This window comes from Tachypleus tridentatus, chromosome 1 (assembly GCF_004210375.1).
Source record: "Tachypleus tridentatus isolate NWPU-2018 chromosome 1, ASM421037v1, whole genome shotgun sequence".
NCBI lineage: Eukaryota > Metazoa > Arthropoda > Merostomata > Xiphosura > Limulidae > Tachypleus > Tachypleus tridentatus.
Window position 1 is genome coordinate 107,604,725 of NC_134825.1, and position 24,953 is coordinate 107,629,677.

Here is a 24,953-nt window from a genome sequence, read left to right on the forward strand (position 1 = left end):
AACTGACGCTAGATATAAAATACAGTCATAGTAATAAATACTGGTAAACTGACGCTAGATATAAAATACAGTCATAGTAATAAATACTGGTAAACTGACGCTAGACATAAAATACAGTCATAGTAATAAATACCGGTAAACTGACGCTAGATATAAAATACAGTCATAGTAATAAATACTGGTAAACTGACGCTAGATATAAAATACAGTCATAGTAATAAATACTGGTAAACTGACGCTAGATATAAAATACAGTCATAGTAATAAATACTGGTAAACTGACGCTAGACATAAAATACAGTCATAGTAATAAATACTGGTAAACTGACGCTAGATATAAAATACAGTCATAGTAATAAATACTGGTAAACTGACGCTAGATATAAAATACAGTCATAGTAATAAATACTGGTAAACTGACGCTAGATATAAAATACAGTCATAGTAATAAATACTGGTAAACTGACGCTAGATATAAAATACAGTCATAGTAATAAATACTGGTAAACTGACGCTAGATATAAAATACAGTCATAGTAATAAATACTGGTAAACTGACGCTAGATATAAAATACAGTCATAGTAATAAATACTGGTAAACTGACGCTAGATATAAAATACAGTCATAGTAATAAATACTGGTAAACTGACGCTAGATATAAAATACAGTCATAGTAATAAATACTGGTAAACTGACGCTAGATATAAAATACAGTCATAGTAATAAATACTGGTAAACTGACGCTAGATATAAAATACAGTCATAGTAATAAATACTGGTAAACTGACGCTAGATATAAAATACAGTCATAGTAATAAATACTGGTAAACTGACGCTAGATATAAAATACAGTCATAGTAATAAATACTGGTAAACTGACGCTAGATATAAAATACAGTCATAGTAATAAATATTGGTAAACTGACGCTAGATATAAAATACAGTCATAGTAATAAATACTGGTAAACTGACGCTAGATATAAAATACAGTCATAGTAATAAATACTGGTAAACTGACGCTAGATATAAAATACAGTCATAGTAATAAATACTGGTAAACTGACGCTAGATATAAAATACAGTCATAGTAATAAATACTGGTAAACTGACGCTAGATATAAAATACAGTCATAGTAATAAATACTGGTAAACTGACGCTAGATATAAAATACAGTCATAGTAATAAATACTGGTAAACTGACGCTAGATATAAAATACAGTCATAGTAATAAATACTGGTAAACTGACGCTAGATATAAAATACAGTCATAGTAATAAATATTGGTAAACTGACGCTAGATATAAAATACAGTCATAGTAATAAATACTGGTAAACTGACGCTAGATATAAAATACAGTCATAGTAATAAATACTGGTAAACTGACGCTAGATATAAAATACAGTCATAGTAATAAATACTGGTAAACTGACGCTAGATATAAAATACAGTCATAGTAATAAATACTGGTAAACTGACGCTAGATATAAAATACAGTCATAGTAATAAATACTGGTAAACTGACGCTAGATATAAAATACAGTCATAGTAATAAATACTGGTAAACTGACGCTAGATATAAAATACAGTCATAGTAATAAATACTGGTAAACTGACGCTAGATATAAAATACAGTCATAGTAATAAATACTGGTAAACTGACGCTAGATATAAAATACAGTCATAGTAATAAATACTGGTAAACTGACGCTAGATATAAAATACAGTCATAGTAATAAATACTGGTAAACTGACGCTAGATATAAAATACAGTCATAGTAATAAATACTGGTAAACTGACGCTAGATATAAAATACAGTCATAGTAATAAATACTGGTAAACTGACGCTAGATATAAAATACAGTCATAGTAATAAATACTGGTAAACTGACGCTAGATATAAAATACAGTCATAGTAATAAATACTGGTAAACTGACGCTAGATATAAAATACAGTCATAGTAATAAATACTGGTAAACTGACGCTAGATATAAAATACAGTCATAGTAATAAATACTGGTAAACTGACGCTAGATATAAAATACAGTCATAGTAATAAATACTGGTAAACTGACGCTAGATATAAAATACAGTCATAGTAATAAATACTGGTAAACTGACGCTAGATATAAAATACAGTCATAGTAATAAATACTGGTAAACTGACGCTAGATATAAAATACAGTCATAGTAATAAATACTGGTAAACTGACGCTAGATATAAAATACAGTCATAGTAATAAATACTGGTAAACTGACGCTAGATATAAAATACAGTCATAGTAATAAATACTGGTAAACTGACGCTAGATATAAAATACAGTCATAGTAATAAATACTGGTAAACTGACGCTAGACATAAAATACAGTCATAGTAATAAATACTGGTAAACTGACGCTAGATATAAAATACAGTCATAGTAATAAATACTGGTAAACTGACGCTAGACATAAAATACAGTCATAGTAATAAATACTGGTAAACTGACGCTAGATATAAAATACAGTCATAGTAATAAATACTGGTAAACTGACGCTAGATATAAAATACAGTCATAGTAATAAATACTGGTAAACTGACGCTAGATATAAAATACAGTCATAGTAATAAATACTGGTAAACTGACGCTAGATATAAAATACAGTCATAGTAATAAATACTGGTAAACTGACGCTAGATATAAAATACAGTCATAGTAATAAATACTGGTAAACTGACGCTAGATATAAAATACAGTCATAGTAATAAATACTGGTAAACTGACGCTAGATATAAAATACAGTCATAGTAATAAATACTGGTAAACTGACGCTAGATATAAAATACAGTCATAGTAATAAATACTGGTAAACTGACGCTAGATATAAAATACAGTCATAGTAATAAATACTGGTAAACTGACGCTAGATATAAAATACAGTCATAGTAATAAATACTGGTAAACTGACGCTAGATATAAAATACAGTCATAGTAATAAATACTGGTAAACTGACGCTAGATATAAAATACAGTCATAGTAATAAATACTGGTAAACTGACGCTAGATATAAAATACAGTCATAGTAATAAATACTGGTAAACTGACGCTAGATATAAAATACAGTCATAGTAATAAATACTGGTAAACTGACGCTAGATATAAAATACAGTCATAGTAATAAATACTGGTAAACTGACGCTAGATATAAAATACAGTCATAGTAATAAATACTGGTAAACTGACGCTAGATATAAAATACAGTCATAGTAATAAATACTGGTAAACTGACGCTAGATATAAAATACAGTCATAGTAATAAATACTGGTAAACTGACGCTAGATATAAAATACAGTCATAGTAATAAATACTGGTAAACTGACGCTAGATATAAAATACAGTCATAGTAATAAATACTGGTAAACTGACGCTAGATATAAAATACAGTCATAGTAATAAATACTGGTAAACTGACGCTAGATATAAAATACAGTCATAGTAATAAATACTGGTAAACTGACGCTAGATATAAAATACAGTCATAGTAATAAATACTGGTAAACTGACGCTAGATATAAAATACAGTCATAGTAATAAATACTGGTAAACTGACGCTAGACATAAAATACAGTCATAGTAATAAATACTGGTAAACTGACGCTAGATATAAAATACAGTCATAGTAATAAATACTGGTAAACTGACGCTAGATATAAAATACAGTCATAGTAATAAATACTGGTAAACTGACGCTAGATATAAAATACAGTCATAGTAATAAATACTGGTAAACTGACGCTAGATATAAAATACAGTCATAGTAATAAATACTGGTAAACTGACGCTAGATATAAAATACAGTCATAGTAATAAATACTGGTAAACTGACGCTAGATATAAAATACAGTCATAGTAATAAATACTGGTAAACTGACGCTAGATATAAAATACAGTCATAGTAATAAATACTGGTAAACTGACGCTAGATATAAAATACAGTCATAGTAATAAATACTGGTAAACTGACGCTAGATATAAAATACAGTCATAGTAATAAATACTGGTAAACTGACGCTAGATATAAAATACAGTCATAGTAATAAATACTGGTAAACTGACGCTAGATATAAAATACAGTCATAGTAATAAATACTGGTAAACTGACGCTAGATATAAAATACAGTCATAGTAATAAATACTGGTAAACTGACGCTAGATATAAAATACAGTCATAGTAATAAATACTGGTAAACTGACGCTAGATATAAAATACAGTCATAGTAATAAATACTGGTAAACTGACGCTAGATATAAAATACAGTCATAGTAATAAATACTGGTAAACTGACGCTAGATATAAAATACAGTCATAGTAATAAATACTGGTAAACTGACGCTAGATATAAAATACAGTCATAGTAATAAATACTGGTAAACTGACGCTAGATATAAAATACAGTCATAGTAATAAATACTGGTAAACTGACGCTAGATATAAAATACAGTCATAGTAATAAATACTGGTAAACTGACGCTAGATATAAAATACAGTCATAGTAATAAATACTGGTAAACTGACGCTAGATATAAAATACAGTCATAGTAATAAATACTGGTAAACTGACGCTAGATATAAAATACAGTCATAGTAATAAATACTGGTAAACTGACGCTAGATATAAAATACAGTCATAGTAATAAATACTGGTAAACTGACGCTAGATATAAAATACAGTCATAGTAATAAATACTGGTAAACTGACGCTAGATATAAAATACAGTCATAGTAATAAATACTGGTAAACTGACGCTAGATATAAAATACAGTCATAGTAATAAATACTGGTAAACTGACGCTAGATATAAAATACAGTCATAGTAATAAATACTGGTAAACTGACGCTAGATATAAAATACAGTCATAGTAATAAATACTGGTAAACTGACGCTAGATATAAAATACAGTCATAGTAATAAATACTGGTAAACTGACGCTAGATATAAAATACAGTCATAGTAATAAATACTGGTAAACTGACGCTAGATATAAAATACAGTCATAGTAATAAATACTGGTAAACTGACGCTAGATATAAAATACAGTCATAGTAATAAATACTGGTAAACTGACGCTAGACATAAAATACAGTCATAGTAATAAATACTGGTAAACTGACGCTAGATATAAAATACAGTCATAGTAATAAATACTGGTAAACTGACGCTAGATATAAAATACAGTCATAGTAATAAATACTGGTAAACTGACGCTAGATATAAAATACAGTCATAGTAATAAATACTGGTAAACTGACGCTAGATATAAAATACAGTCATAGTAATAAATACTGGTAAACTGACGCTAGATATAAAATACAGTCATAGTAATAAATACTGGTAAACTGACGCTAGATATAAAATACAGTCATAGTAATAAATACTGGTAAACTGACGCTAGATATAAAATACAGTCATAGTAATAAATACTGGTAAACTGACGCTAGATATAAAATACAGTCATAGTAATAAATACTGGTAAACTGACGCTAGATATAAAATACAGTCATAGTAATAAATACTGGTAAACTGACGCTAGATATAAAATACAGTCATAGTAATAAATACTGGTAAACTGACGCTAGATATAAAATACAGTCATAGTAATAAATACTGGTAAACTGACGCTAGACATAAAATACAGTCATAGTAATAAATACTGGTAAACTGACGCTAGATATAAAATACAGTCATAGTAATAAATACTGGTAAACTGACGCTAGATATAAAATACAGTCATAGTAATAAATACTGGTAAACTGACGCTAGACATAAAATACAGTCATAGTAATAAATACTGGTAAACTGACGCTAGATATAAAATACAGTCATAGTAATAAATACTGGTAAACTGACGCTAGATATAAAATACAGTCATAGTAATAAATACTGGTAAACTGACGCTAGATATAAAATACAGTCATAGTAATAAATACTGGTAAACTGACGCTAGATATAAAATACAGTCATAGTAATAAATACTGGTAAACTGACGCTAGATATAAAATACAGTCATAGTAATAAATACTGGTAAACTGACGCTAGATATAAAATACAGTCATAGTAATAAATACTGGTAAACTGACGCTAGATATAAAATACAGTCATAGTAATAAATACTGGTAAACTGACGCTAGATATAAAATACAGTCATAGTAATAAATACTGGTAAACTGACGCTAGATATAAAATACAGTCATAGTAATAAATACTGGTAAACTGACGCTAGATATAAAATACAGTCATAGTAATAAATACTGGTAAACTGACGCTAGATATAAAATACAGTCATAGTAATAAATACTGGTAAACTGACGCTAGATATAAAATACAGTCATAGTAATAAATACTGGTAAACTGACGCTAGATATAAAATACAGTCATAGTAATAAATACTGGTAAACTGACGCTAGATATAAAATACAGTCATAGTAATAAATACTGGTAAACTGACGCTAGATATAAAATACAGTCATAGTAATAAATACTGGTAAACTGACGCTAGATATAAAATACAGTCATAGTAATAAATACTGGTAAACTGACGCTAGATATAAAATACAGTCATAGTAATAAATACTGGTAAACTGACGCTAGATATAAAATACAGTCATAGTAATAAATACTGGTAAACTGACGCTAGATATAAAATACAGTCATAGTAATAAATACTGGTAAACTGACGCTAGATATAAAATACAGTCATAGTAATAAATACTGGTAAACTGACGCTAGATATAAAATACAGTCATAGTAATAAATACTGGTAAACTGACGCTAGATATAAAATACAGTCATAGTAATAAATACTGGTAAACTGACGCTAGATATAAAATACAGTCATAGTAATAAATACTGGTAAACTGACGCTAGATATAAAATACAGTCATAGTAATAAATACTGGTAAACTGACGCTAGATATAAAATACAGTCATAGTAATAAATACTGGTAAACTGACGCTAGATATAAAATACAGTCATAGTAATAAATACTGGTAAACTGACGCTAGATATAAAATACAGTCATAGTAATAAATACTGGTAAACTGACGCTAGATATAAAATACAGTCATAGTAATAAATACTGGTAAACTGACGCTAGATATAAAATACAGTCATAGTAATAAATACTGGTAAACTGACGCTAGACATAAAATACAGTCATAGTAATAAATACTGGTAAACTGACGCTAGATATAAAATACAGTCATAGTAATAAATACTGGTAAACTGACGCTAGATATAAAATACAGTCATAGTAATAAATACTGGTAAACTGACGCTAGACATAAAATACAGTCATAGTAATAAATACTGGTAAACTGACGCTAGATATAAAATACAGTCATAGTAATAAATACTGGTAAACTGACGCTAGATATAAAATACAGTCATAGTAATAAATACTGGTAAACTGACGCTAGATATAAAATACAGTCATAGTAATAAATACTGGTAAACTGACGCTAGATATAAAATACAGTCATAGTAATAAATACTGGTAAACTGACGCTAGATATAAAATACAGTCATAGTAATAAATACTGGTAAACTGACGCTAGACATAAAATACAGTCATAGTAATAAATACTGGTAAACTGACGCTAGATATAAAATACAGTCATAGTAATAAATACTGGTAAACTGACGCTAGATATAAAATACAGTCATAGTAATAAATACTGGTAAACTGACGCTAGATATAAAATACAGTCATAGTAATAAATACTGGTAAACTGACGCTAGATATAAAATACAGTCATAGTAATAAATACTGGTAAACTGACGCTAGATATAAAATACAGTCATAGTAATAAATACTGGTAAACTGACGCTAGATATAAAATACAGTCATAGTAATAAATACTGGTAAACTGACGCTAGATATAAAATACAGTCATAGTAATAAATACTGGTAAACTGACGCTAGATATAAAATACAGTCATAGTAATAAATACTGGTAAACTGACGCTAGATATAAAATACAGTCATAGTAATAAATACTGGTAAACTGACGCTAGATATAAAATACAGTCATAGTAATAAATACTGGTAAACTGACGCTAGATATAAAATACAGTCATAGTAATAAATACTGGTAAACTGACGCTAGATATAAAATACAGTCATAGTAATAAATACTGGTAAACTGACGCTAGATATAAAATACAGTCATAGTAATAAATACTGGTAAACTGACGCTAGACATAAAATACAGTCATAGTAATAAATACTGGTAAACTGACGCTAGATATAAAATACAGTCATAGTAATAAATACTGGTAAACTGACGCTAGATATAAAATACAGTCATAGTAATAAATACTGGTAAACTGACGCTAGATATAAAATACAGTCATAGTAATAAATACTGGTAAACTGACGCTAGATATAAAATACAGTCATAGTAATAAATACTGGTAAACTGACGCTAGATATAAAATACAGTCATAGTAATAAATACTGGTAAACTGACGCTAGATATAAAATACAGTCATAGTAATAAATACTGGTAAACTGACGCTAGATATAAAATACAGTCATAGTAATAAATACTGGTAAACTGACGCTAGATATAAAATACAGTCATAGTAATAAATACTGGTAAACTGACGCTAGACATAAAATACAGTCATAGTAATAAATACTGGTAAACTGACGCTAGATATAAAATACAGTCATAGTAATAAATACTGGTAAACTGACGCTAGATATAAAATACAGTCATAGTAATAAAATAAACTGACGCTAGGTAAACTGACGCTAGATATAAAATACAGTCATAGTAATAAATACTGGTAAACTGACGCTAGATATAAAATACAGTCATAGTAATAAATACTGGTAAACTGACGCTAGATATAAAATACAGTCATAGTAATAAATACTGGTAAACTGACGCTAGATATAAAATACAGTCATAGTAATAAATACTGGTAAACTGACGCTAGATATAAAATACAGTCATAGTAATAAATACTGGTAAACTGACGCTAGATATAAAATACAGTCATAGTAATAAATACTGGTAAACTGACGCTAGATATAAAATACAGTCATAGTAATAAATACTGGTAAACTGACGCTAGATATAAAATACAGTCATAGTAATAAATACTGGTAAACTGACGCTAGATATAAAATACAGTCATAGTAATAAATACTGGTAAACTGACGCTAGATATAAAATACAGTCATAGTAATAAATACTGGTAAACTGACGCTAGATATAAAATACAGTCATAGTAATAAATACTGGTAAACTGACGCTAGATATAAAATACAGTCATAGTAATAAATACTGGTAAACTGACGCTAGATATAAAATACAGTCATAGTAATAAATACTGGTAAACTGACGCTAGATATAAAATACAGTCATAGTAATAAATACTGGTAAACTGACGCTAGATATAAAATACAGTCATAGTAATAAATACTGGTAAACTGACGCTAGATATAAAATACAGTCATAGTAATAAATACTGGTAAACTGACGCTAGATATAAAATACAGTCATAGTAATAAATACTGGTAAACTGACGCTAGATATAAAATACAGTCATAGTAATAAATACTGGTAAACTGACGCTAGATATAAAATACAGTCATAGTAATAAATACTGGTAAACTGACGCTAGATATAAAATACAGTCATAGTAATAAATACTGGTAAACTGACGCTAGATATAAAATACAGTCATAGTAATAAATACTGGTAAACTGACGCTAGATATAAAATACAGTCATAGTAATAAATACTGGTAAACTGACGCTAGACATAAAATACAGTCATAGTAATAAATACTGGTAAACTGACGCTAGATATAAAATACAGTCATAGTAATAAATACTGGTAAACTGACGCTAGATATAAAATACAGTCATAGTAATAAATACTGGTAAACTGACGCTAGATATAAAATACAGTCATAGTAATAAATACTGGTAAACTGACGCTAGATATAAAATACAGTCATAGTAATAAATACTGGTAAACTGACGCTAGATATAAAATACAGTCATAGTAATAAATACTGGTAAACTGACGCTAGATATAAAATACAGTCATAGTAATAAATACTGGTAAACTGACGCTAGATATAAAATACAGTCATAGTAATAAATACTGGTAAACTGACGCTAGATATAAAATACAGTCATAGTAATAAATACTGGTAAACTGACGCTAGATATAAAATACAGTCATAGTAATAAATACTGGTAAACTGACGCTAGATATAAAATACAGTCATAGTAATAAATACTGGTAAACTGACGCTAGATATAAAATACAGTCATAGTAATAAATACTGGTAAACTGACGCTAGATATAAAATACAGTCATAGTAATAAATACTGGTAAACTGACGCTAGATATAAAATACAGTCATAGTAATAAATACTGGTAAACTGACGCTAGATATAAAATACAGTCATAGTAATAAATACTGGTAAACTGACGCTAGATATAAAATACAGTCATAGTAATAAATACTGGTAAACTGACGCTAGATATAAAATACAGTCATAGTAATAAATACTGGTAAACTGACGCTAGATATAAAATACAGTCATAGTAATAAATACTGGTAAACTGACGCTAGATATAAAATACAGTCATAGTAATAAATACTGGTAAACTGACGCTAGATATAAAATACAGTCATAGTAATAAATACTGGTAAACTGACGCTAGATATAAAATACAGTCATAGTAATAAATACTGGTAAACTGACGCTAGATATAAAATACAGTCATAGTAATAAATACTGGTAAACTGACGCTAGATATAAAATACAGTCATAGTAATAAATACTGGTAAACTGACGCTAGATATAAAATACAGTCATAGTAATAAATACTGGTAAACTGACGCTAGATATAAAATACAGTCATAGTAATAAATACTGGTAAACTGACGCTAGATATAAAATACAGTCATAGTAATAAATACTGGTAAACTGACGCTAGATATAAAATACAGTCATAGTAATAAATACTGGTAAACTGACGCTAGATATAAAATACAGTCATAGTAATAAATACTGGTAAACTGACGCTAGATATAAAATACAGTCATAGTAATAAATACTGGTAAACTGACGCTAGATATAAAATACAGTCATAGTAATAAATATTGGTAAACTGACGCTAGATATAAAATACAGTCATAGTAATAAATACTGGTAAACTGACGCTAGATATAAAATACAGTCATAGTAATAAATACTGGTAAACTGACGCTAGATATAAAATACAGTCATAGTAATAAATACTGGTAAACTGACGCTAGATATAAAATACAGTCATAGTAATAAATACTGGTAAACTGACGCTAGATATAAAATACAGTCATAGTAATAAATACTGGTAAACTGACGCTAGATATAAAATACAGTCATAGTAATAAATACTGGTAAACTGACGCTAGATATAAAATACAGTCATAGTAATAAATACTGGTAAACTGACGCTAGATATAAAATACAGTCATAGTAATAAATACTGGTAAACTGACGCTAGATATAAAATACAGTCATAGTAATAAATACTGGTAAACTGACGCTAGATATAAAATACAGTCATAGTAATAAATACTGGTAAACTGACGCTAGATATAAAATACAGTCATAGTAATAAATACTGGTAAACTGACGCTAGATATAAAATACAGTCATAGTAATAAATACTGGTAAACTGACGCTAGATATAAAATACAGTCATAGTAATAAATACTGGTAAACTGACGCTAGATATAAAATACAGTCATAGTAATAAATACTGGTAAACTGACGCTAGATATAAAATACAGTCATAGTAATAAATACTGGTAAACTGACGCTAGATATAAAATACAGTCATAGTAATAAATACTGGTAAACTGACGCTAGATATAAAATACAGTCATAGTAATAAATACTGGTAAACTGACGCTAGATATAAAATACAGTCATAGTAATAAATACTGGTAAACTGACGCTAGATATAAAATACAGTCATAGTAATAAATACTGGTAAACTGACGCTAGATATAAAATACAGTCATAGTAATAAATACTGGTAAACTGACGCTAGATATAAAATACAGTCATAGTAATAAATACTGGTAAACTGACGCTAGATATAAAATACAGTCATAGTAATAAATACTGGTAAACTGACGCTAGATATAAAATACAGTCATAGTAATAAATACTGGTAAACTGACGCTAGATATAAAATACAGTCATAGTAATAAATACTGGTAAACTGACGCTAGATATAAAATACAGTCATAGTAATAAATACTGGTAAACTGACGCTAGATATAAAATACAGTCATAGTAATAAATACTGGTAAACTGACGCTAGATATAAAATACAGTCATAGTAATAAATACTGGTAAACTGACGCTAGATATAAAATACAGTCATAGTAATAAATACTGGTAAACTGACGCTAGATATAAAATACAGTCATAGTAATAAATACTGGTAAACTGACGCTAGATATAAAATACAGTCATAGTAATAAATACTGGTAAACTGACGCTAGATATAAAATACAGTCATAGTAATAAATACTGGTAAACTGACGCTAGATATAAAATACAGTCATAGTAATAAATACTGGTAAACTGACGCTAGATATAAAATACAGTCATAGTAATAAATACTGGTAAACTGACGCTAGATATAAAATACAGTCATAGTAATAAATATTGGTAAACTGACGCTAGATATAAAATACAGTCATAGTAATAAATACTGGTAAACTGACGCTAGATATAAAATACAGTCATAGTAATAAATACTGGTAAACTGACGCTAGATATAAAATACAGTCATAGTAATAAATACTGGTAAACTGACGCTAGATATAAAATACAGTCATAGTAATAAATACTGGTAAACTGACGCTAGATATAAAATACAGTCATAGTAATAAATACTGGTAAACTGACGCTAGACATAAAATACAGTCATAGTAATAAATACTGGTAAACTGACGCTAGATATAAAATACAGTCATATTAATAAATACTGGTAAACTGACGCTAGACATAAAATACAGTCATAGTAATAAATACTGGTAAACTGACGCTAGATATAAAATACAGTCATAGTAATAAATACTGGTAAACTGACGCTAGATATAAAATACAGTCATAGTAATAAATACTGGTAAACTGACGCTAGATATAAAATACAGTCATAGTAATAAATACTGGTAAACTGACGCTAGATATAAAATACAGTCATAGTAATAAATACTGGTAAACTGACGCTAGATATAAAATACAGTCATAGTAATAAATACTGGTAAACTGACGCTAGATATAAAATACAGTCATAGTAATAAATATTGGTAAACTGACGCTAGATATAAAATACAGTCATAGTAATAAATATTGGTAAACTGACGCTAGATATAAAATACAGTCATAGTAATAAATACTGGTAAACTGACGCTAGATATAAAATACAGTCATAGTAATAAATACTGGTAAACTGACGCTAGACATAAAATACAGTCATAGTAATAAATACTGGTAAACTGACGCTAGACATAAAATACAGTCATAGTAATAAATACCGGTAAACTGACGCTAGATATAAAATACAGTCATAGTAATAAATACTGGTAAACTGACGCTAGATATAAAATACAGTCATAGTAATAAATATTGGTAAACTGACGCTAGATATAAAATACAGTCATAGTAATAAATATTGGTAAACTGACGCTAGATATAAAATACAGTCATAGTAATAAATACTGGTAAACTGACGCTAGACATAAAATACAGTCATAGTAATAAATACTGGTAAACTGACGCTAGACATAAAATACAGTCATAGTAATAAATACTGGTAAACTGACGCTAGATATAAAATACAGTCATAGTAATAAATACTGGTAAACTGACGCTAGATATAAAATACAGTCATAGTAATAAATACTGGTAAACTGACACTTGGTAGAAATTACAGTCATAGTAATAAATACTGGTAAACTAACGCTAGACATAAAATACAGTCATAGTAATAAATACTGGTAAACTGACGCTAGATATAAAATACAGTCATAGTAATAAATACTAATAAATACTGATAAACTGACGCTAGATATAAAACTACACTCATATCATAGTAATAAATACTGATAAACTGACGCTAGATATAAAATACAGTCATATTAATAAATACTGGTAAACTGACGCTAGATATAAAATACAGTCATAGTAATAAATACTGGTAAACTGACGCTAGATATAAAATACAGTCATAGTAATAAATACTGGTAAACTAACGCTAGATATAAAATACAGTCATAGTAATAAATACTGGTAAACTGACGCTAGACATAAAATACAGTCATAGTAATAAATACCGGTAAACTGACGCTAGACATAAAATACAGTCATAGTAATAAATACTGATAAACTGACGCTAGATATAAAATACACTCATATTAATAAATACTGATAAACTGACGCCAGATATAAAATACACTCATATTAATAAATACTGGTAAACTGACGCTAGACTTAAAATACAGTCATAGTAATAAATACTGGTAAATTGACGCTGGATATAAAATACAGTCATAGTAATAAATATTGGTAAACTGACGCTAGATATAAAATACAGTCATAGTAATAAATACTGGTAAACTGACGCTAGATATAAAATACAGTCACAGAAATAAATATTGGTAAACAGACGCTAGATATAAAATACAGTCACAGAAATAAATATTGGTAAACAGACGCTAGATATAAAATACAGTCATAGTAATAAATACTGGTAAACTGACGCTAGATATAAAATACAATCATAGTAATAAATTCTGGTAAACTGAGATAGACATAAAATACAGTCATAGTAATAAATACTGGTAAACTGACGCTAGATATAAAATACAGTCATAGTAATAAATACCGGTAAACTGACGCTAGACATAAAATACAGTCATAGTAATAAATACTGGTAAACTGACGCTAGATATAAAATACAGTCATAGTAATAAATATTGGTAAACTGACCCTAGCTATAAAATACAGTCATAGTAATAAATACTGGTAAACTAACGCTAGACATAAAATACAGTCATAGTAATAAATACTGGTAAACTGACGCTAGATATAAAATACACTCATATTAATAAATACTGATAAACTGACGCTAGATATAAAATACAGTCATAGTAATAAATATTGGTAAACTGACGCTAGATATAACATACAGTCACAGTAATAAATACTGGTAAAGTGATACTTGGTAGAAATTACAGTCACAGTAATAATACTGGTAAACTGACACTTGGTAGAAATTACAGTCATAGTAATAAATACTGGTAAACTAACGCTAGACATAAAATACAGTCATAGTAATAAATACTGGTAAACTGACGCTAGATATAAAATACAGTCATAGTAATAAATACTGGTAAACTGACGCTAGATATAAAATACAGTCACAGAAATAAATATTGGTAAACTGACGCTAGATATAAAATACAGTCATAGTAATAAATACTGGTAAACTGACGCTAGATATAAAATACAGTCATAGAAATAAATATTGGTGAACAGACGCTAGATATAAAATGCAGTCATAGTAATAAATACTGGTAAACTGACGCTAGACATAAAATACAGTCATAGTAATAAATACCGGTAAACTGAAGATAGACATAAAATACAGTCATAGTAATAAATACTGGTAAACTGACACTAGATATAAAATACAGTCACAGAAATAAATATTGGTAAACTGACGCTAGCTATAAAATACAGTCATAGTAATAAATACTGGTAAACTAACGCTAGACATAAAATACAGTCATAGTAATAAATACCGGTAAACTGACGCTAGACATAAAATACAGTCATAGTAATAAATACTGATAAACTGACGCTAGATATAAAATACACTCATATTAATGAATACTGATAAACTGACGCCAGATATAAAATACACTCATATTAATAAATACTGGTAATCTGACGCTAGACATAAAATACAGTCATAGCAATAAATACCGGTAAACTGACGCTAGATATAAAATACAGTCATATTAATAAATACTGGTAAACTGACGCTAGACATAAAATACAGTCATAGTAATAAATACTGGTAAACTGACGCTAGATATAAAATACAGTCATAGTAATAAATATTGGTAAACTGACGCTAGATATAAAATACAGTCATAGTAATAAATACTGGTAAACTGACGCTAGATATAAAATACAGTCATAGTAATAAATACTGGTAAACTGACGCTAGATATAAAATACAGTCACAGAAATAAATATTGGTAAACAGACGCTAGATAAAAAATACAGTCACAGAAATAAATATTGGTAAACAGACGCTAGATATAAAATACAGTCATAGTAATAAATACTGGTAAACTGACGCTAGATATAAAATACAATCATAGTAATAAATACTGGTAAACTGACGCTAGACATAAAATACAGTCATAGTAATAAATACTGGTAAACTGACGCTAGACATAAAATACAGTCATAGTAATAAATACCGGTAAACTGACGATAGATATAAAATACAGTCATAGTAATAAATACTGGTAAACTGACGCTAGATATAAAATACAGTCATAGTAATAAATATTGGTAAACTGACGCTAGATATAAAATACAGTCATAGTAATAAATATTGGTAAACTGACCCTAGCTATAAAATACAGTCATAGTAATAAATACTGGTAAACTAACGCTAGACATAAAATACAGTCATAGTAATAAATACCGGTAAACTGACGCTAGACATAAAATACAGTCATAGTAATAATTACTGATAAACTGACTCTAGATATAAAATACAGTCATAGTAATAAATACTGGTAAACTGACACTTGGTAGAAATTACAGTCACAGTAATAAATACTGGTAAACTGACACTTGGTAGAAATTACAGTCATAGTAATAAATACTGGTAAACTAACGCTAGACATAAAATACAGTCATAGTAATAAATACTGGTAAACTGACGCTAGATATAAAATACACACATATTAATAAATACTGATAAACTGACGCTAGATATAAAATACACTCATATTAATAAATACTGATAAACTGACGCTAGATATAAAATACAGTCATAGTAATAAATATTGGTAATCTGACGCTAGATATAACATACAGTCACAGTAATAAATACTGGTAAACTGACACTTGGTAGAAATTACAGTCATAGTAATAAATACTGGTAAACTGACGCTAGATATAAAATACAGTCATAGTAATAAATACTGGTAAACTGACGCTAGATATAAAATACAGTCACAGAAATAAATATTGGTAAACTGACGCTAGATATAAAATACAGTCATAGTAATAAATACTGGTAAACTGACGCTAGATATAAAATACAGTCATAGAAATAAATATTGGTAAACAGACGCTAGATATAAAATGCAGTCATAGTAATAAATGTTGGTAAACTGACGCTAGATATAACATACAGTGAGAGTAATATATCGTGGTAAACTTACACAAGGTATAAAATACAGTCATGGTAATAAATACTGGTAAACTGACACTAGACATAGCATACAGTGACAGTAATATATCGTGGTAAACTTACACAAGGTATAAAATACAGTCATGGTAATAAATACTGGTAAACTGACACTAGATATAATTTACGGTGAATTTAATGGACACCGAGTTTTCTTTGTACTGAGATTTTGTACATTTGTGAATAATGGTTTAAACTGAACTTTATCATTGTGAGAGATAAGGTTTTAAAAGTCACATGATAGTGCTCTATAGAGTGCTGTTCGACTTTCCATAAGAAAGTGCTCTGTATTTATTAAGTTTTCTTCATTTCAAAGAATGAATGCGGTCGAGCCGCCGTCACGTGCTATCTTTGGTTGTAAGCGCCTTCTAATTTCTACGTCTACATTTTAGTCATTCATATACGTTGTCGGATTGAATTATTCCGTTTGTGATTATGTAATAAGTAACTTATCAAAGTCGTGTTTATCAAACATTCTTAATGTCGAATGTTCTCTTCGTAACGCCCTAATCGATATTAAAAAGAAGCTACGCCCTTGTATAAAAACAATATTGAGATGCAATTCTGTTGAAAAGACAGTAGTGCCGATGGGGACTTTATCAAGACATATAAAATGAATTTTATACGCTTGTTAAAACATTCATGAGAATAATGGAACCGAACGCAAATAGCGAAGCATGTTCCGGTCCTCACTGGTTCTATTCAGGAACTTAAAAACAACGCAAATAGCGAAGCATGTTCCGGTCCTCACTGGTTCTATTCAGGAACTTAAAAACAACGCCAATAGCGAAGCATGTTCCGGTCCTCACTGGTTCTATTCAGGAACTTAAAAACAACGCAAATAGCGAAGCATGTTCCGGTCTTCACTGGTTCTATTAAGGAACTCAAAAACAACGCTTTCAAATGGCAAACAGCATTTTCTTAGGTGTTTTCTACTTTGAACGTAGTTTCGTTCGTGAAAGTTATTGATTCCATGAAAGATAAAACGTCTTGCTTATTTCATTTTCTGAAGTTTTACCATGAAAAATACTTTTTACTTTGAAAATGAAAGTTTGAGAAACTCCGCCAGGACTCGCTTTAAAGTTTGGTTTGAATTTCGTGCATAGCTACATGAGGGATATCTGCTCTAGCTGTTCCTAATTTAGCAGTGTAAGACTAGAGGGAAGGGGGCTAGTCATTACCAGCCACCGCCAACTCTTGGGCTATTCTTTTACCAATTAATAGTAGGATTGATCGTGACATTATAACGTCCTCAGGGCTGTAAGGGAGAGCATGTTTGGTGCGACCGGAATTAGAACCCGCAAATCTCGGATTACCCATCTAGCCATCGCTTTGAAGTTAAATCGTCGCTGTAACGCTGTAGGGGTGGATTAAAGTTTGAATATTTTGTCGAACCAAATTTAATTCATAATGTGATGTTACTTTGAAAACAACACCGATTTAAAACAACTATTACAAGTATTCGTTCGAAACTGAAGGGAGTTGAAAAAACCAAGTGTTATAAGTATTTTGCTCCGGAGAATGTGTAACTCCACGGAACAGTGATGCTAGCATAGCGAATAAAAGTGTGGAACAACGCTAAAATCAGGGGTTTGATTTTCCTTGGTAGAGACAAACCAGATAACCCAAGAGGCGTTACTCTAAAACAAACAAACATATAATGCTACGAGTAGGTTAATAATAAATGACATATAAAATGGTGATAGGTTAAACTGGTTAATACCAACGTTAAACTGGTAATTTCACCATGAACACATAGAAGCTGAAAAATAAGTTGGTACAGGAACCAGTGCATTATAAACAAATAGATTTACTTATGTATAACAGGACCTGGAAGATAAGTTGGTAAAGGAACCAGTGCATGATAAACAGAACAATTTATCTGTACAAACATGATCTAGACTACAACATAAATAATAAAATAAGAGGGAGTTCTCAATAGCTGCGGCATTTGAAATTTCTTTAAGCAGAATTAGAGTAAATAAATCTAAGAAAATTTTCTTTCTTTCTCATTTGATATATTTTTGTGCTTCAGCAATACCAAGTGTAGTGCGCGCTTATACCTGATTCATTTGATTCTATTACTCGTGAGGATCTCCAGCAACCTACCCTAACATTGAAATTCTTTTAGGCAGGGCCTAGTCAAATACATTAACCGAGAGGGTTTGACCTTCTGAGTCCAAAAAGTGCAATTAGAAGTTTGTACTTGAAAAAACCTAACAAACTCAGATGCGTTCTATGTGCCGCGGCTAAAAGCGGAAAAACTCAGCTGTTTGATTACACTACAGAGCGAGGTTCGTTTAATATAAAGTAAACACAATCAACAAAGATGTGTTGATTAGCGTCACAGTGTTTACAGGAACCGAGCTGTACGAGGCTATAAAAGATTTCATACTGTTTAAGCTCGTGTTTCTTCGCTTTAGAAATGTTTTCTTAGTTGATGTTGATGCAAAAGTAACGAATATTAAAAAAATGACGACACATATTCCGGGAATTGTCTGAATTATGTAAATACAAATCTCGCTTATGTATATATAACCTACTGATTTCGATTTGAAATGAATCACTACGTGAGAATTTTTGAACAAGTATTTTTTTTATCACATCTTGTGTGTCCTTTACTGAGAAGAATATTTTAAACAATGAAGTTCAAAACATTATGTTTACCAGGTCAACAGTGAAGTATAATCAAACAAATGAAACATAGCACACCATATTTTCAACGCCCCGTATACGTTTGTTACAGCTAAACTCTGTTAAAATGACACAATTGCTCGTGTTTTTCAAACCTCTACATTGCTAAGCCTTATCACGGAATTAGGTGTTTTATAGGTAACTAAAATGTTAATCTAATTTTTCTACTAACGACAAGATATATCTAAAGAGTTGGAAATTTTCGATAGCTGTGGCTATTGAAATTTTTTTAAGTAGGATTACAATAAATTAATCTGTGAGGCTCTTTGTCCATTTGTATCAGCTGTGTTTTTGTGCATCAGCAATATCAACTGTAGGGCGCGCATATAACCGATTCGATTTTATTACTCATCAGGATTTCTACCTGCCTAGCCTCAAATTGAAATTCTTTCAGGCAGAATTATAGTAGATTGAACATGATCAAATACATCAGTCAAAAGAGTTTGACCTCCTGAGTCCAAAACTGTAATTAGATCGCAAATCGGTCAAGAGATGACAGAGCTACAACCTAAAAGTTTGTAGTGAAAAAAACAACAAAACTTAGAGTCGTTCTTACAACCATTATGCCGCGATTTAAAACTAATGTTAGGTGTGAACAAATAAAACACTGGGTTTAAAAATTAATGTCTATGAGATTACACTTTAAAAAAATTTAACCAGTCAGGAAGGTAGTAACATCGTAAACTCAAACCCAACATAATTTAAAACTATTAAGAAAATAGTAATACCCTATGCCTAAACTCATCACAGTTTTATCAAATCAGTCGCTGCACACGAAACACATATTGAAAAATCTGTCCTACCCTAAATGGACCCGTAATTAGATAGTATGATGATTTTCTTTTGTTTGCAAATAACACTAATTAATGAATTTTTCATCTGCAATAAATCTTCTGCTGGATGATACTGTCACTGTAGACTTGTGAATTCGTTGTTATTAAAGTTTATTTTGTAATAGGTTCTGCTTGGGTACGTATATGTACGTGCTCTAATACCTAAGTTTGAATTAGAAATATTACGTGAAAGTTAACCATAGTTTTATGTTGGTAATGGACGTATAAATACGTGATGTAATGCCTAAGTTTCAATTAGAAATATTACGTGAAAGTTAACCATAGTTTTATGTTGGTAATGGACGTATAAATACGTGATCTAATGCCTAAGTTTCAATTAGAAATATTACGTGAAAGTTAATCATAGTTTTATGTTGGTAATGGATGTATAAATACGTGATCTAATGCCTAAGTTTCAATTAGAAATATTACGTGAAAGTTAATCAGAGTTTTATGTTGGTAATGGACGTATAAATACGTGATCTAATACCTAAGTTTCAATTAGAAATATTACGTGAAAGTCAACCATAGTTATGTGTAGGTTATGAAGACAGCTTCCAAGTCAGAAATGTTGCACTAAATTCAAGGACATATAAACGTTTTTTGTTTTGTTTTTTAACTTTCATTATTGAAAATTCTGTCCAGGTGTAGTGGACAATTAATCCTAAATATCGACCACTAAATTTATCAACATAGTAGGAATTTACAATAACGAATGGTTTGTTTGGTTTTCGAGAGAGACGTTTTGATTGGCAGATGTCATGCAACTAGAAAATATTCTCGTTTGATTATCGATAATTTGTTCTGTATATCGCGGGCATCAAAATCCGATTTTTAACGTTATAAAACTGCGTACGTACCCCAAACCAACGGTTACCAAAGAGGCCGGAAGCAGTTAGAAAAGTGTTAATTAATTTTTATTTATTTGTTCAGTTATTGAACAAAGACCACTTGTTTATCACCATTTGTGATACTTGTTTTCTTTGCAAATACATGTCTTACAAACCTACATTTTATCAATATCTTTCTTATCAAAGACAAATACAGATATTGGTTGTACGCAAAATACGAGGTCTAACTTTTGTTTGGTACTTTTAATGAATAAATAAATAACTAAAACTAAGTTAATATGAACAACTAAACATTGTTAGTCTTATATTGAACAACGACTATCTGTCCGTCCATTGTGTGTATGAATATATATAAAAAGAAGAGAAAAGAAAAAACAACAAAATCACAATTACACGTACAGTTGTTAGGCCTATTAAGAACGATTCTTATAATAAACAATTATACGTACAGGTGTTAGGCCTATTAAGAACGATTCTTATGGAAAACAGTTACACGTACAGATGTTAGGCCTATTAAGAACAATTCTTATGGAAAACAATTACACGTACAGGTGTTAGGGCTATTAAGAACGATTCTTAAGGACTTTTTCTGCTGCAAAATTTTGAACTAATAATTTTTACGTAATGCTGTGTTATCAAAATAATATTTAGAAGTGCATTTTCAAATAAATTATTGTTTATGTCATTTTATACTAATAAAAAATGAAACACAAATTACATATTTATATTTGAAAGATAATGCACGTACAGTAAGCATGTTTGAACATATTGTTTTTTTTTGATTGCTGAATAGGTTTCATGTGTAATTTTCTAAAACTTTGTTTAGAGATTCAGTGTTTGGTTCAGTTCTGAGAATTGTGTTAAGAAGGGCTAAAGCAGTGTTGACTAATTAAACTTTTAAAGGTAGGGTAATGCGTACCCACTGTATCATTAACGAAAGAGATAGGTTTAAATTTTTAAATATTTCTTAGAAAGAAGATATCTTAGTGCCATATTAAAAGGTATAGGCCCGGCATGGCCAAGCGTGTTAAAGCGTTCGTCTCGTAATCTGAGGGTCACGGGTTCGCATCCCCGTCGCGCCAAACATGCTCGCCCTTTCAGCCGTGGGGGCGTTATAATGTGACGGTCAATCCCACTATTCGTTGGTAAAAGAGTAGCCCAAGAGTTGGTGGTAGGCGGTGATGACTAGCTGCCTTCCCTCTAGTTTTACACTGCTAAATTAGGGATGGCTAGCGCAAATAGCCCTCGAGTAGCTTTGCGTGAAATTAAAAACAAACAACAAACAAATAAACCTAAAAGGTATGGTAAAAATTTGTTGTAACGTGGCTATGTTGTGAAATGCTTAATTGTTTGGTTATGTTGTAAAGTGCTTTAACCCGGTTATGTTGTAGAGTGTTTTAACCTGGCTTTATATCTAAACCTTATACTGCTGCATACCATATGTACCCGAAATTAGCAAAAAAATAACCAACATTTGGAAAAACTTATAACAAAACACAACATTCCAGTGAACACCAAAACTATAGTCCAAACTATGTTGTAAAGTCCTCGCTATTTTGTAAAGTGTTTTAACCTAGCTATGTTGTAGAGTCCTTCCGCCTTGCTATGTTGTAAAGTGTTTTAACCTAGCTATTTTGTAGAGTCCTTCCGCCTCGCTATGTTATAAAGTGTTTTAACCTAGCTATGTTGTGGAGTGTTTTAACCTAGCTGTGTTGTGGAGTGTTTTAACCTAGCTATGTTGTAAAATGTTTGAGCCTTGCTATGTTGTAAAGTGTTTTAGCCTTGCTATGTTGTAAAGTGTTTTAGCCTTGCAATGTTGTAGAGTGTTTTAACCTAGCTATGTTGTAGAGTGTTTTAACCTAGCTATGTTGTAGACTGTTTTAACCTAGCTATGTTGTAAAGTGTTTTAGCCTTGCTATGTTGAAGAGTGTTTCAACCTAGCTATGTTGTAGAGTGTTTTAGCCTTGCTATGTTGTAGTGTTTTAGCCTTGCTATGTTGTAGAGTGTTTTAGCCTTGCTATGTTGTAGAGTGTTTTAACCTAGCTATGTTGTAGAGTGTTTTAACCTAGCTATGTTGTAAAGTGTTTTAACCTAGCTATGTTGTAAAGTGTTTTAACCTAGCTATGTTGTAAAGTGTTTTAACCTAGCTATGTTGTAAAGTGTTTTAGCCTTGCTATGTTTTAGAGTGTTTTAACCTAGCTATGTTGTAAAGTGTTTTAACCTAGCTATGTTTCAGAGTGTTTAACCTAGCTATGTTGTAAAGTGTTTCAACCTAGCTATGTTGTAGAGTGTTTTAGCCTTGCTATGTTGTAGAGTGTTTTAACCTAGCTATGTTGTAAAGTGTTTTAACCTAGCTATGTTGTAGAGTGTTTTAACCTTGCTATATTGTAGAGTGTTTTAGCCTTGCTATGTTGTAGAGTGTTTTAATGTGGATATGTTGAAGAGAGTTAGCTGGCTATGTTGTAGAGTGTTTTAACCTTGCTATGTTGTAGAGAGCTTTAAGCTGGATTTGTTGTAAAGGGTTTTAATGTGGATATGTTGAAAAGAGTTTTAAGGTGGATATGTTGAAAAGAGTTTTAAGGTGGATATGTTGAAGAGAGTTTTAATCTGGCTCTGTTGTAGAGTGGTTTAAACTGGATGTGTTGTAGAGTGTTTTAATATGGATATGTTGTAGAGTGCTTTAGCCTGGCTAATTTTTATAATGTTTTGCCTTCTATGTGTTGCAGGGTGTTTGAACAAGTCTATATTTCTTCCAACTTAGTCCATATTTATTAATGAGTTCAGTCAAATAATGCTCAGAGCACCACTTTGATTTCAATTGAATTAATAGGTGAACTCAAGTCTCTCGAGAGGATACGCGAACTTGTATTTCCTGAAAGATCGGAAGTAGTTGTTGGTAACGAAAACCTTTATAACTCGTATTGAAATTAATCTCCAGGGCGTAACATTACCAACTGTCATCAAAACCTTCGATTGCAAAGCTTGTAACAAA

The 24,953-nt window shown here is 30.1% G+C and overlaps 1 protein-coding gene across 1 annotated transcript in view; it reads right to left on the reverse strand.

Moving 5' to 3' along the window:
• The window catches only part of LOC143232857 (cilia- and flagella-associated protein 45-like), a 79,973-nt gene extending 61,062 nt beyond the window's left edge, over window positions 1–18,911 (reverse strand). Inside the window, 1 exon segment of the mRNA XM_076468835.1 lies at window positions 18,900–18,911. Coding sequence (XP_076324950.1) covers window positions 18,900–18,911 — 12 coding nt within the window.
• Between the last annotated feature and the right edge of the window lie 6,042 nt (window positions 18,912–24,953).